Genomic DNA, 16401 nt, shown 5'->3' with positions numbered 1-16401 from the left:
GTCCTTGATAATCACATCTGGCAGAAGATAGCAGAAGGAAAGGCCCAACGTTCTTTGGAAGTCTCTAGACATGGTACATATATTCTCCATTATTCTTAAACAGGCATAAAAAGGTTTTCTCTCTCCTCTCCTTCCCTCCCTCTTTCCATTCTTCTCTCTTTCTCTCTCTCTGTCCTTCTTCCTCCTCTCTTCTGAATCACTCTCTTGTTCCTTACCACCCACCCATCAAACCCCCCCTCCCCGCCCCAACTGAGATTCTATATGCATGCAGGGAACATCTCAGCATTAAAGCTAATGAGCTAATCTCCTTATTGCTTTCCATAGTTTCAGCTATAGACACCCATGGTCTGTAGATAGTACTTATCTTACTCTTTTAAGAAAGTGAGAACACAGAACTTTTACTACAGTATTTTATTAATTATCAGCCGTTGTTGCAAATCTTACCCTTTCAACCTTCTGTATTTCTCAGAGCCTAGTTTGCACAATACTGTATCCAGCATTGGGGTCCGTGCAATGCTCAAGAAGGCTCATGAATGGGGGTACCAGGGCCCATGTACACTTGTCATCATTGTTAGGTATACCCTGCATTTTCTGTACTAGGTCAGGTTGTCTATGAAGACGATTTGGATCAGAACACTCTGCAGCAAGATTGACCTTTGGCGAATAATGCTCAAAGTTTCTCCCCTGAAGGGTTTGGATTTAGGTCTCAGTTGTCTCCTCTGTTTCCCAAACCTGTAACATTTAATAAAGTTACATCTCAGAAGGATCTCCATTACTATACCTCTCCTTCCGCCTTGGATTCTGCTGATCAACTCTGCTTAGATGAGAATCTGCAGTGAGGCCACTGCCAGCTGTTCCTCCCAGCTTCTGGCATGCTGTTGTTCCTTAAAGAGACCCATTTCTGCAGCTTTATGGGTAGTGCTGCTTGCTTGTGAAACTATGCTCTTTCTGCTTCACCCTTATAGCCTTTGTGATGCTACTGGCTGAGGGATCCCTTGGTTTTGGCCTCTGGGGCTTGCTTTCTGTTAAGCAAGTTCTTTCTTTCTGTAGTCTCCGTGGAGTAGGAGCTAAGGGGGTGCTGGGATCACCTCTGCATTTTCCACTGGGGGCAATTAGCTTCCTAAGTATAAATAAATTTCACTGGGCTTTGTTAGCGGCAGACCCTTTGGAATTTTGCTTAATTGCTAGTGATGTCCCTGTAGCACAGGATCCTGATGAGAGGAAGTACTTGGTAATACATTGAGAACCCTCTTTCCCTTCCCTGGGTTTTAGTTTTCTTAACTTGAAACCACAGATAACACGTAATTGTTCATTTATTCCATGAAGGTCTGGGTGGTAAATAATTTTAAAGCTAAAGGTATTAAATGGATGTCATATATTAATTACTTTAAATTCACCATTCAAATTTAGCTTGGAGTATATTACTAGGGCCTTGTATTAGATTATATCATACTGTCTGAGGAAGAGTGGTGTCTGGTTGTCCAGAATGAAAACAGCTGGGTTGTAAGGGCCTTGGAGAGGTGACTCAAATCACATACAGTGTTACTCTTAAAGAAATGGAGTTATAGAAAGTAGGGGTATCTACAAAAGTTGATATCATACAATTGGGTGAATTAATCCTATTCAAGTCTATGTAGATAATCAGTGATTCTATTCAGTTTTAGACATAGAGAAGCTTATAGTTCTGAACCAGGGTTGGAAAACTATAGATTGCAAACACTTGCTAAAACATATTTTGTCTGATGTTTAAGACAGTTTAATTATTAGATACATTGTTACTCCACATGGGTTTTTTGTTTTTTGTTTTTGTTTCTGTTTTTTGTTTGAAAGGTCATTTGCTGATTTTTATTTGATTTTGAGATACAAGATTTGATTTTTCTTTTTCTTCTTTTTTTGCTTGGGGATGTGAGACCACAATTTCTGTATCCTTTTCTCTGTTGAGCGACATCTGGGTTCTTCCCAGCTTCTGGCTGGAAATGTTTATTGGAAGCTCCATAGAGATTTAATTACAGTAGTGAGGAATTCACCAGATCCTGGCCTGTCTAGTTCTAGTTGTAAAGCTACTGAATATTATTATTTTTAATGTTAATTTTTTATTAGATATTTTCTTCATTTACATTTGAAATGCTATCCCCTTTTATAGTTTCCTCTCCAAAAGTCCCCTATACCCTCTCCTTGCTGTATTGCCCAACCCACCTACTCCTGTTTCCTGGCTGTGGTATTCCCCTGTACTGGGGCATATAATCTTCGCAAGACCAAGAGCCTCTCCTTTCATTGATGGCCGACTAGGCCATCCTCTGCTACATATACAACTAGAGACACAGCTCTGGAGGGTACTGGTTAGTTCATATTGATGTTCCTCCTATAGGGATGCAGACCCCTTTAGCTCCTTGGGTACTCTCTCTAACTCCTTCATTAGGGGCCCTGAGTTCGATCCAATAGATGACTGTGAGCATCCACTTGTGTATTTGGCTCACAAGAGATAGCTATATCAGGGTCCTGTCATCAAAATCTTTTTGGCATATGCAATAGTTTCTGGGTTTGGTGGTTGTATATGGGAGGGATCCGCAGGTGGGGCAGTCTCTGGATGGTCCTTCCTTCCATCTCAGCTCCAAACTTTGTCTCTGTAATTCCTTCCATGGGTATTTTGTTCTCCATTCTGAGAAGGAACAAAGTATCCACCCATTGTTTGGTCTTTCTTCTTCTTGAGTTTCATGTGTTTTGCAAATTGTATCTTGGGTATTCTAAGTTTCTGGGCTAATATTCCCTTATCAGTGAGTGCATATCATGTGTGTTCTTTTGTGATTGGGTTACCGAACTCAGGAAGATATTTTCCAGATCCATCCTTTTGCCTAAGAATTTCATAAACTCATTGTTTTTAAAAGCTGAGTAGTACTCCATTGTGTAAATGTTCCACAATTTCTGTATCCTTTCCTCTGTTGAGCGACATCTGGGTTCTTTCCAGCTTCTGGCTTTTATAAATAAGGCTGCTATGAACATAGTGGAGCATGTGTCCTTATTACCAGTTGGAGCATTTTCTAGGTATATGCCCAGGAGTGGTATAGCTGGGTCATCAGGTAGTACTATGTCCAGTTTTCTGAGGAACCGCCAGACTGACTTCCAGAGTGGTTGTACCAGCTTGCAATCCCACCAACAATGGAGGAGTGTTCCTCTTTCTCCACATCCTTGACAAGAACTGCTGTCACCTGAGTTTTTGATCTTAGCCATTCTGACTGGTGTGAGGTGGAATCACAGGGTTGTTTTGATTTGCATTTCCCTGATGATTAAGGATGTTGAACATTTTTCAGGTGCTTCTCAGACATTTGGTATTCCTCAGTTGAGAATAATTGTTTAGCTTTGTACCCCATTTTTAATGGGGTTATTTGATTTTCTGGAGTTCAGCTTCTTGAGTTCTTTGTATATATTGGATATTAGTCCTCTATCGGATTTAGGATTGGTAAAGATCCTTTCCCAGTCTGTTGGTGGCTATTTTGTCTTATTGACAGTGTCTTTTGCCTTATAGAAGCTTTACAATTTTATGAGGTCCCATTAGTCGATTATCAATCTTACAGCACAAGCCATTGCTGTTCTGTTCAGGAATTTTCCCCCTGTGCCCATATTTTTGAGACTTTCCCCCTTTCTCCTCTATAAGTTTCAGTGTCTCTGGTTTTATATGAAGTTCCTTGGTTCACTTAGACTTGAGCTTTGTACAAGGAGATAAGAATGGATCAATTTGCATTCTTCTACATGATAATTGCTAGTTGAGCCAGCACCATTTGTTGAAAATGCTGTCTTTTTTCCACTGGATGGTTTTAGCTCCTTTGTCAAAGATCAAGTGACCATAGGTATGTGGATTCATTTGTGGGTCTTCAATTCTATTTTATTGATCTACCTGTTTTTCTCTGTACCAGTCCCATGCAGTTTTTATCACAATTGCTCTGTAGAACAGCTTGAGGTCTGGGATTGTGATTCTAGCAGAGGTTCTTTTTTTGTTGAGGATAGTTTTGGCTATCCTAGATTTTTTTGTTATTCCAGATGAATTTGCAAATTGCCCTTTCTTTTTTCCCCTCAAGACAGGGTTTCTCTGTATAGCCCTGGCTGTCCTGGAACTCACTTTGTAGACTAGGCTGGCCTCGAACTCAGAAATCCTCCTGCCTCTGCCTCTCAAGTGCTGGGATTAAAGGCTTGTGCCACCACGCCCAGCCCAATTGCCCTTTCTAAATCGGTGAAGAATTCAGTTGGAATTTTGATGGAGATGGCATTGAATCTGTAGATTACTTTTGACAAGATAGATATTTTTATTATAGTAATACTGCCAATCCATGAGCATGGAAGATCTTTCCATCTTCTGAGATCTTCTTTGATTTCTTTCTTCAGAGAATTGAAGTTGTTATCATAAAGATCTTTTACTTCCTTACTTAGGGTCACACCAAGGTATTTTATATTTTTTGTGACTATTGTGAAGGGCATTGTTTCCCTAATTTCTCAGCCTGTTTATCCTTTGTTTAGAGAAGGCCACTGATTTGTTAAATTTATATCCAGCTACTGCACTGAAGCTGTTTATCAGGTTTAGGCATTCTCTGGTGTAATTTTTAAGGTCACTTATATATACTAATGTATCATCTGCAAATAGTGACATTTTGACTTCTTCCTTTCCAATTTGTATCCATTTGATCTCCTTTTGTGGTCTAGTTGCTCTGGCTAGGACTTCCAGTGCTATATTGAATAGGTAGGGAGAAAGTGGGCAGTCTTGTCTAGTCCCTGATTTTAGTGGGATTGCTTCAAGTTTCTCTCCATTTAGTTTGATGTTGGCTACTGGTTTGCTGTATATTGCTTTTATTATATTTAGGTATGGGCCTTGGATTCCTGATTTTGCCAAGACTTTTATCATAAATGGTGTTGCATTTTGTTAAATGCTTTCTCAGCATCTAAGGAGACGATGATGTGGTTTTTTTCTTTGAGTTTGTTTATATAGTGGATTACATTGATGGATTTTCATATATGAAACCATCCCTGCATCCCTTGGATGAAGCCTACTTGACCATGATGGATGATTTTTTGATGTGTTCTTGGATTCGGTTTGAGAGGATTTTATTGAGTATTTTTGCATCGATATTCATAAGGAATATTGGTCTGCAGTTCTCTTTCTTTGTTGGGTCTTTATGCAGTTTAAGTATCCGAGTAATTGTAGTTTCATAGAATGAACTAGGTGGAATACCTTCTGTGTCTGTTTTGTGGAATAGTTTGAGGAAAATTGGAACTAGGTCTTCTTTGAAGGTCTGATAGAACTCTCCACTAAACCCATCTGGTCCGGGGCTTTTTTTGGTTGGGAGACTATTAATGACTTCTATTTCTTTAGGGGATATGGGACTGTTTAGATCGTTAATCTGATCCTGATTTAACTTTGGTACCTCATATCTGTCTAGCAAATTGTCCATTTTATGCAGGTTTTCTAGTTTTGTTGAATATAGGCTTTGTAGAAGGATCTGATGGTGTTTTGTATTTCTTCAGGTCTTGTTGTTATGTCTCCCTTTTCATTTCTGATTTTGTTAACTAGGATATTGTCCCTGTGTCCTCCTGTTAGTCTGGCTAAGGGTTTGTCTATCTTGTTGATGTTCTCAAAAAACAACATCCTGGTTTGGTTGATTTTTTGAGTAGTTCTTCTTGTTTCCACTTGGTTGATTTCAGCCCTGAGTTTATTTCCTGCCATCTACTCCTCTTGGGTGAATTTGCTTCCTTTTGTTCTAGAACTTTTAGCTGTGCTGTCAAGCTGCTAGTGTGTGTTCTCTCTAATTTCTTTTTGGTGGCACTCAGAGCTATGAGTTTTTCTCTTAGGACTGCTTTCAATGTGTCCCATAAGTTTGGGTATGTTGTTTCTTCATTTTCATTAAATTCTAAAAAGTCTTTAATTTCTTTCTTTATTTCTTTCTTGACCAAGTTATTGAGTGGAGTGATGTTCAGCTTCCACAAGAATGTTGGATTTCTATTATTTATGTTGTTATTGAAGATCAGCCTTAGAGTAATATCATCTGAGAGGATGCATGGGATAATTTCAATATTTTTTGTATCTGTTGAGGCCTGTTTTGAGACCAATTATATGGTTAGTTTTGGAGAAGTTACCATATGGTGCTGAGAAGAAGGTATATCCTTTTGCTTTTGGATAAGATGTTCTGTAGATATCTGTTAAATCCATTTGTTTCATAACTTCTGTTAGTTTCACTGTGTCTCTGTTTAGTTTCTGTTTCCCGGGTCTGTCCATTGGTGAGGGTGGGGTGTTGAAGTCTCCCACTATTATTGTGTGATATGCAATGTGTGCTTTGAGCTTTACTATAGTTTCTTTAATGAATGTGAATGCCCTTGCATTTGGCACATAGATATTCAGAATTGAGAGTTCATCTTGGTAAATTTTACCTTTGATGAGTATCAAGTGCCCCTCCTTTTCTTTTTTGATAACATTGGGTTGGAAGTCGAGATTTTTTCCATATTAGAATGGCTACTTAAGCTTGTTTCTTTGGATCATTTTCTTGGAAATTTGTTTTCCAGCCTTTTACTTTGAGCTAGTGTCTGTCTTTTCCCCTGAGGTGGGTTTCCTGTATGCAGCAAAATGTTGAGTCCTGTTTATGTAGCCAGTCTGTTAGTCTATGTCTTTTTATTGGGGAATTGAGTCCATTGATATTAAGAGATATTAAGGAAAAGTAACTGCTGCTTCCTTTTATTTTTGTTGTTAACATTACACTTCTGTTCTTTTGTCCATCTTCTTTTAGGTTTGTTGCAAGATTACTTTCTTACTTTTTCTAGGGCGCAATTTCCCTCCTTGTGTTGGAGTTTTCCCTTTATTATGCTTTGAAGGGCTGGATTAATGGAAAGAAATTGTGTGAATTTGGTTTTGTCATGGAATACTTTGGTTTCTCCATCTATGGGAATTGAGAGTTTTGCTGGGTGGAGAAGCCTGGGCTGGCATTTGTGTTCTCATAGGGTCTGTATAACATCTGTCCAGGATCTTCTGGCTTTCATAGTCTCTGGTGAGAAGTCTGGTCTAATTCTAATAGGGCTGCCTTTATATGTTACTTGACCTTTTCCCCTTACTGCTTTTAATATTTTATCTTTAGTGCATTTGTTGTTCTAATTATTATGTGTCAGGAGGAGTTTCTTTTCTGGTCCAGTCTATTTGGAGTTTTGTGGGCTTCTTTTATATTCATGGGCATCTCTTTCTTTAAGTTAGGAAAGTTTTCTTCTATAATTTTGTTGAAGATATTTGCTGACCCTTTAAGTTGAAAATCTTCATTCTTATCTTTACCCATTATCCTAAGATTTGGTTGCTCATTGTGTCCTGAATTTCCTGGTTATTTTGAGTTAGGATCTTTTTGCATTTTGCATTTTCTTGGATTGTTGTGTCCATGTTTTCTATGGAATCTTCTGCACCCGAGATTCTCTCTTTCATCTCTTGTACTCTGTTGCTGATGCTCGCGTCTGTGGTTCCTGATTTCTTTCCTAGGATTTCTATCTCTAGCGTTGTCTCCCTTTGGGTTTTCTTTATTGTTTCTACTTCCATTTTTAGATCTTGGATGGTTTTGTTCAATTCCATCACCTGTTTGTTTGTGTTTTCCTGTAATTCTTTAAGGGATTTTTTTGTTTCATCTTTAAGGACTTCTACCTGTTTAGCAGTGTTCTCCTGTATTTCTTGAAGTGAGTTATTAATGCCCTTCTTAAAATCTTCTACAAACATCATGTGATACGATTTTAAATCCGAATCTTGCTTATCTATTGTTTTGGGGTATCCAGTACTCGCTGTGGTGGGAAAACTGGGTTCTGATGGTGCTAAGTGGTCTTGGTTTCTGTTAGTAAGATTGTACGTTTGCCTTTCACCATCTGGTAATCTCTGGTGTTAGATGTTCTAGCTGTCTCTGGCTGGAGCTTGTTCCACCTGTGATTTTTTTTTTTCCTCTTTCAGCACTCCTGGGAGTCCAACTCTCTCCTGAGTCCCAGTGGTCAGAGTACTTTCTGCAGGCAAGCTTTCCTCTTGCAAGGAAGGTGCACAGAGGTTTGGAGCTCAGCTTCACCTCCTGGCTGAAGATGAACGCCTCAAGGTACCCTGTCCAATAAGCTCTGTTGCTTCTCAGGCCTGTGTGCTCTTCTGTGCGAGCTCATCTCTGAGAGATCCAGGGTACAAGATGGTGCTCCCCCCTGAGTCCCGGGGTCTGAGCGCACACTAGAGGCAGATTCTCCTCTGGTGGGGAAGGTGCCCAGAGGTCTGGGTCTCAGCTCTGCCTCCTGGCTGAAGATGAAGGCCCGAAGGAACCTTGTCCAAAAAGCTCTGTTGCTTCTGTGACCCTTGCACTCTCCTGGGAGGCCTGGTCTCTGAGAGACCTGGGATACAAGATCGTTTTTCCACATGTTAAGGAACATATTTGTGAAATAACACATTATCCTTTCCATGTTTTGAGTAAATTATTGTATAAGTAAGGAGTCATACCAAGTACTTTGGTTTGGGTTCATCTGTGTATTTCCCTATTGCATGAATATTATTTCCATAACCTTCCAATGATGGGAAGGGTAAATCAATCCTATTTATCTTTGATAATAAATCATTTTGCATAGGGAGAGTAAGGTGGAAGGGACTTAGGACCTCAGCTACATCACCTTTTCATTATAGGAAGCATTGCTATTTTAGTATTTCTGTGAAAAGTATGCATTTAGGGAAGATGTTTTATCTATTTAGGAAACTCAATTATTATTGTTAGTTTGTTAACTGTAGATATCCTATAATTTGATTTTCTATGTGGATGAATATATGGGTGGAAGGAGGGGAAACTCCTTCCAAAGGGACACAATCTTATTTTCTTCCACTTTGAAATAGAAGGAAAAAAATGGGGCAGGATAAATCTTGTTCTAAGAAGGTGTGAAGAAAGGGGAGAGAACATGAAGGAAGAGCAAGGAAGACTGGAACTCAGAACACAGGAGAGTCTCTGTACTGGAAGTAGAGTCACCTAGTTAAGTGAGTAGGATTGCAGACTGGATAGGTCAGTGTGGGAAAGTGCCCGAGCCTGATGATCTGAGTTTGATTTCTTAGAACCAGTTTACAGGTAACTGGAGAGAACCAATTTCACAGAGTTGTACCAAAGGCATGTGACTCACCCTGCTACCATTGCTACCATACACACAGGCACACCAATAATTGTTACTAATGTTTAAAAAAAAAAAGAAAGAATGAATGTCGTTTTCTGAGAGTAACAGAAGAATTTGTGGTTTAAAAAAATCAGATTTCTGAAGCAGATTTATTTATTCATATTGTTAGGCTTTATGCATTTTAAACTCTTTCTGCAAGCAAGACAACATTTTCTTATGAATTTGGACATACAGACACTGCATTCCAGGAATATATTCTGTTAGTAGGAAGCATTAGTGTATAAGTTTATTCACTAAGTGTCTGTGCTGATATGTGATTTGTATTGGAAAAAAGTGGAAATACAAGTGAGGATAATTAAATAAATCAAAACATTATGCCAGTATGAGATATTAAATGGCAGTAGAGAAAACTAAAGCATAGCCACTGTATTTAATTCCAAACGTTTACGTGAGATAACTTTAGTTGGTGGAGAAAGCAAGAGCAGAAGTATGGTTAACCTTTTACTATTTTCCTAAAGTGAAAAAGGCTATTCAGATATTATGTAAACATAGAGAAAGGGGCATAAGAATATACATCAGATTATTAGCATAAAGTTAAGGGATGGTCGTGATTAAAATCAAACAAAAGAAACAGTTACACTTTACCTAGCAATAAAAGTAACACTGTAGCAAGTAAGACATAATTTAATAATTTGGAACTGTGTCTTTGTTTGCATTTGTCGCTCTTCCTCATGAATATACATGAGATATATGTGTACTTGTGTATGTTTTCTAGGCAAGTGTGCACACATGCATGCTCTATTTTAGAAGCCAGTGGTTGAGGTAGGGTGACTTTCTCTTTTGTTTTCTACCTGGGCCTTTGTGGTTATGCAGCAAGCATATCATCCAAGTGCCTTTCAAGAGTGTTATGAGATATCTCGCCAGACTCCCTGTTAGAAATTTTGAACTATACCAACTACTAATGGATGCAAACAACTTTGTGATACTGTTGGCTTTGTTCTGTTGTGAATTATTAATATATATTTTTGCCTAATCTTCCATTTAAAGGACAGTTTTTATTGATTTGTGGACATAGTCTAGTTTTAAATCTCAATTATTCTTTTGTCAGATATGGGTACTGTGAATAATATCTCTCATTCCAAAGCTCTTATTTTCCTGTTTAAACTGTTACATAATGAACAGTAATGATGTACAAGGAGAAAAATTATCTATGGAAAAAAGGATGCCTTGCACAACATCACTTAACAAAAATAACGAAAAATTCTTAGTTTTATTTTTATTTGGAAAGTGAGAATTTTAAAAACATAATTAGAAGATGCTCTATACCCTCCAAAAGCCTAAAAAAAAGTTGGTTATAACAATATACAGAGGGAGTGAAGATGTCAAGCCTTCTTAACAAATCCTTCATTAACAAACGAGGTATAAATCAAACCAATAATATGCAGTTCTTTGGACCCAAAAATTTTACTCCAAGGACTGTCTGTGTGTGTGCATGTGAGTGTGCATGTGTCATGACCAAATATCCATATAAAAATTCAAATATGTACCAGAAGTATATCATGTGTAATTGTTTGACCAATAAAATTTTGTAATAGCATCTGTATCTACATAAGTATCTGAAAATGCACATTCTAATTTATTGCAACATGATTTTGAGTAGGGAAAAAATGGACAGGAAAACTGCTGGAGTTGAATGAAAAATCAATGGCTGTACAAGCTGTGATTTACTTAGCAATGTGCTGTAGTGCATGTATGTGTGCTCTGAAAGTATACTTCCCATGTGTTACATCATTTATATCCATGACAGTTCAACACACAATACAATTCATCTATTAAACATGGAGACTGATGATTCTGTGATCAGCTTTCATTACCTGGGTCATTTGATAGCTTATGGACACGTTACATTTCATGGGCACGAGAGGCACAACATTTCAGAGTGCATAAACAGTGCACAGGAAACTCATCTTGAATAAAATGCCAATAACACTGATGATGACCAGAACATTAGCATAAGTAAAGATGACTAACTCTTTAGCAACAGAACTAGCAAAGTACTTTTGAGATCAATGTAAAAGTTGCCAATGAAACAGAGGGCTATAGTGCACTAATAGATGACAGACACTGAACATTATAAAGATCACAATTCTACTAAAGCACTTGTACAGATTTGAATAATTACAAAAAAAACATTTCAGTGAGTTCTGGACACATGGAAATATAGATCTTAATGTACACAGTACATTGAAATGGAACAGATGGCATGAATGATCAAGATAGTCTTAGATAAATTAAAAGCAAAAATGGGAAGAGTCCCAAACCTACACATAGAATCCCACTAAGTAGCTACCACTTGAATGAGGACAGACAAATAGCAAAAAGCACACTGAAGAACAATGATATACAAAGGTGCATGCAGCAAGTTTATGCTCAGTGCGGTAGAGAAAGATAGTCTTCTTCAAATGATTATTTTGGATTATGTGGAACTTCAAGTGAGAAAAGTCTTGGCCCTGGTTTTCAAAGCATGTATCAGAAAATCAATCACATGTAGACTGTAGTTTTAGGTACACCAGCCTTTGTGATACTTAGGTAAAGATATTTAAGGTAAACAGATAGAAAAGGCTAGACATTCAAAATTATACTGTGGACTTCAGTTATTTCACTGTGAAAGAAAGCTTTTGCAGTTTATTCTACCCATAATGTAACAGATGAAACACATTAAGTGACAGACAGAATGGAAACCATAGTTGCAACCTTAAATTTCTAAAAGAGCACATCAGCTAATGAGCTAATCCCAGTGTTAATCCCAGGTAATATAGGAAATAAAACCAGGCCTATATAAGTTCTAAGGCAAAATTAAACCCAAATAAGTAAAGGAGAATAATCATTTAAAGCACAATTATGTAACAGAAAACTGATAAACATTTTACACGAGTAAACTTTTGTAAAACAACCTAGCAATTGTGAAACTATACTGAAATCTTTGGATAAAATTCCTTAGAGTATTAAAAAATACAGAAAAGTAAATATCTAGATGATGACAATATTGGTGTTTTCTATTTGCAAAAAGTGCTCACATAAACCAATAAGAAAACACTAATACTCCAAAGAAAGAAATAAAGGAAGTCTTACCTCTTACAAAGAAGCTAGCATAAGTGTTCTTTAAGTTTGTTAAAAAAAAAAAAGAATCAATAACATATGATCATGGCATACAATTGGGAAGCCAGGTTAACCTGTAGGTATTCTTTCAGAAATAGTGAGTCTAAAATGCTAAGTAATAACAAGAAAATTTGGAAAATTTGGGCATTTTATCTGTGTATAAAGATGGTGAAGGAGACAATGATATGAATTAGAGTTCAGAAGGGCATGGCCATCCAAATTGGGAGCAGTGTTCAGTGCTGGGCAAGTAATATTTCATTATGAAGAGAGAGAAAAGGATAACAATCCAGCTTTTCCATTCTTAGGTATAAAAATTCATTCCAGGAGACATGGGCGGTCCTAGGAGGATTCAAGAGAGAAATGCATTAGGGAGATGTGCCTACTTATTAAAATTTTTCCTTGGTGACTTCCTGTTTTTGTACTCATTGAGTGAATATGGAAACCCAGTTTTTTCCTCTGAGACAAAGAACCATGTCAACCACATTAAATATGTGTTCATTTACCCATGTTGACTTCCAGTTTCCACACTTCACATAGTTGGCTGCTGATCAGAAATGGATCAATTTTTGTTAAGTTGGTGTATCAGTTCTGGGAGTGATAGCTTACAGACTAGTACCTTCCTACAGTATGTAGGAGGTGAAACTTTTGGAGGAAAAGCTCAGATGAATTTTGTCCTGCATTAAATCATATCCTGTAAGGTGAGTTCTATTTAAGTTTAATAATTTTCTCCTGCTCTCATTTTCTCTAACTTTAATTTTGAATACAGCAATGTTATTTGAGCATTATTTAATTTTAGATAGCTAGTTTTCCTATTAAATGAATTACGTGTAGGCAGATATGTAAGATCTATAAATAGGTAGATAGGAGGATATATGTATGTGTATGTATATGTATATGTATATGTATATGTAAAGATAGGTAGACAAGGTGGTTATAAATGTGACCATATTGTTAAAGTATATACCATGGATAACACCTGATAAAATATTTTTTCATCAAACTTAAATATGAATTTTTCTTTGTGATTTCATTCTGTTAATATTGTAGAATTTTTAGGCTTGTATTTCCTCCATTTAATGAGTCTTGAAGTAAAGTTGGTAAGTGTAACAAACCTATCTCTACTATCTCACCGTTGAATAGAAAGAAACTTTAATTTCTTCTGAAAACTCATCTCCTGAGGTTAAAATAAATTTTATTTTATGATAAGTTTCTCAGTAGCGGATCCTAATTTCTCTTGAATGGTGGACATCTCTCAACATCTCCATCCACCAAACAATTAACTATTATTATTTCAATATATCAATGAATAGATATTAACACCCATGGCCATATTTCTATTAAGTAAAAAGAATCATAGCTCATTTCAACTGTATAAGATTTCAGTTTTTCTTGACATCAATTTTCCATAATTGTCGTGGTGTTATTTTCCTGTGTCAGGTCACAAGTTGTTGAAGAAGCAATATAGACTTGACCAAAATGAAGGTGAATAAGGGTACAACATGATATTAATGAAGTTGTAGTCACAAAATGTTCAGAAAACTAGGTGTAAGGGTGAATGACATGAACTGTTGGGTTCCTAATAGATCCTTTCTGGCACTGCACATAAGATGCTGATGCTCTGAGAGCATGATGGAAGATTATCAATGGAGTAAGAACAGGATCTAAATTATGTTGAGGTTGAGAAGCCCTGTAAGAATCATGGGGTGACTGTGGACACCAATAACAGTAGCAAGGATAGAGGCTTTCTGGAAAGCTATTTTTGAAATGAAGAATTGTCTATAAACACAATGATAGTAAACTTATACTTTCTCTAAGTTCCAAAAGGGCAATACTATAGTGCTTCTACAGGGATACAATGTGTGATTGACTATCAGTTATTAAGCTGCTATCACATAACAATGTGCTACAATAAGTTCTACTGTCTATCTTATTTACTGCTCATGACTTCTCAAGAAGATGATATTACTAATGTCAACTAACAGGTGAAGGTAACAGAGTATGACTTAAGGTTGTGAATGTAAGAAATACTCATTAAGGCAACAAAATTCTTGCATCAGTAGGTTTTTACATCAACTTTGGAGAGAAAATATAGAATGAGAGGTAGAATTCCCAGAAAGCTGCCAGGCAGCTTACAGTTCTTACACAATCATCTTTTTTCTCCAGTGTAGCTGAATGTCATACATTTGCTGGGGGTACCACTTGCATTGACTACACTGCATTATCTGACACTTTGTCACACATGGGTAAATGGTTGTTCTAGTTTTCAAAGTTTAACTGCCACATTTTAGGAATCCAGATGACTATGACTTCATAGGACCTAGTTTTGCCTGAAAGGATCCTAAAGTCATCTACCGCTAACGACCAAGAACAGAGAACCTCATTCCAGAATGTGCAAGGAATGAAGTTACATGATTGATCTCAATAAGGATGCAAGAGGCTCTGGGGTTGGAGATGAGATTAATTCCCCAGATGATCAAACTTTGAAGATACCTTGAGTAGACACCTGACTGACCTGACTTCTAAGAAAGGATGTGGATACTACATTTGTGTTCTACTCACTACATTTTGTAACTTACAGCATTGGCTGTGGCTAGGTTAGGTAGGTGGCCACCCAAAAGCCTCAGATGGTAATGACTTGACAAGTTAAAACTCTTAAGGCATGGGTTCTAAATAAGAGGCCTACTCATCATAGAGAAAAATATCCTTAGAAGAGGATATTTGGAACTTTGCCCTTTTCTTCATCTTCTTTATTTTATGTACTGGTCATAAGATGAATACTTTGGCTATGTAACTATTATGATATGGTGCCTTGATGCTACTCAAGAGAAATGGGGCCAACCAATCAAATACAATAACTTTTTTTCTTTTTAAAAACTGTTTCAGGTACTTGCTACAGTAATGGAAAGGTAATGAAATGAAACTCTTCTCTGTCATTTGTTTGGTGGTGTATGTGCATATTGCTGCGTCTCATTTTACAAGTCCTTGCTTGAGAGAAAAATAGATACTAAATTCATTTCATCGTCTTTATGAAAGAAGCTTTGAAATATGCCAAATTGAGCAAAACCTAGAATTACATATCATGGCTGATACAGTACTCACACAGAGAAGTAATTCTCTGTTCTAAGTGACATGCAAATTGAAATAAACAAAAGATGAGAAGAAATGTTAAATGGAAGTGTAGTGACCACGTTCTTCCTCTCAGGTCTTCCCCATCCACCAGTCCTGGACTCCATGCTCTTTGGGATCTTCCTTGTGATTTATATTCTTACTGTGTTGGGAAACCTTCTCATCCTGATGGTGATCAGGGTGGATTCCCACCTCCACACACCAATGTACTACTTCCTCACCAACCTCTCCTTTATTGACATGTGGTTCTCCACAGTCACAGTGCCTAAAATGCTGATGACTTTGGTGTCCACAGGGGGCGGGGCTATCTCCTTCCATAGCTGTGTGGCACAGCTCTATTGCTTCCACTTCCTGGGTAGCACCGAGTGTTTCCTGTACACAGTCATGTCCTATGATCGCTACCTGGCCATCAGTTACCCACTCAGGTACAGCAGCATGATGAGTGGGAGAGTGTGTGCCCTCCTGGCAGCAGGAACATGGATCACTGGTTCCCTGCACTCTGCTGTCCAGACTACACTGATTTTTCATTTGCCCTACTGTGGACCCAATGAGATTCAGCATTATTTCTGTGATGGACCACCCATCCTCAAGCTGGCCTGTGCAGACACATCTGCCATCGAGATGGTCATCTTTGTGAACATTGGGGTAGTGGCTTCGGGCTGCTTTTTTCTGATTTCGCTGTCCTATGTGTCCATTGTCTGCTCCATCCTGAGGATTCGCACTTCAGAGGGCCGGCACAGAGCTTTCCAAACATGTGCCTCACACTGCATCGTGGTCCTCTGTTTCTTTGTGCCCTGTGTTTTCATCTACCTGAGGCCAGGCTCCAGGGATGCTGTGGATGGAGTGGTGACAGTTTTCTACACTGTGTTGACACCCCTACTCAACCCTGTTGTGTACACCCTGAGGAACAAAGAGGTGAAGAAAGCACTGTTTAAACTCAAAGATAAAGTAGCATTTTCTCAAAGATAGTAACACTGCAAAGGAGGCATT

The 16401-nt window shown here is 37.8% G+C and overlaps 1 protein-coding gene across 1 annotated transcript; it reads left to right on the top strand.

The window, feature by feature from the left end:
* The first annotated feature begins 15365 nt into the window (after positions 1-15365).
* On the top strand, positions 15366-16401 carry Olfr980 (olfactory receptor 980). Its single transcript, NM_147106.2, has one exon. The coding sequence runs from the start codon at positions 15448-15450 to the stop codon at positions 16378-16380; it is 933 nt and encodes a 310-aa protein (NP_667317.1). The 5' UTR covers positions 15366-15447; the 3' UTR covers positions 16381-16401.

The sequence above is a fragment of the Mus musculus genome, chromosome 9 (assembly GCF_000001635.26).
Source record: "Mus musculus strain C57BL/6J chromosome 9, GRCm38.p6 C57BL/6J".
In the NCBI taxonomy this organism is placed as follows: Eukaryota; Metazoa; Chordata; class Mammalia; order Rodentia; family Muridae; genus Mus; species Mus musculus.
Note: the sequence above shows the minus strand (reverse complement) of the source record. Positions and strands in the feature narration are given on the sequence as shown.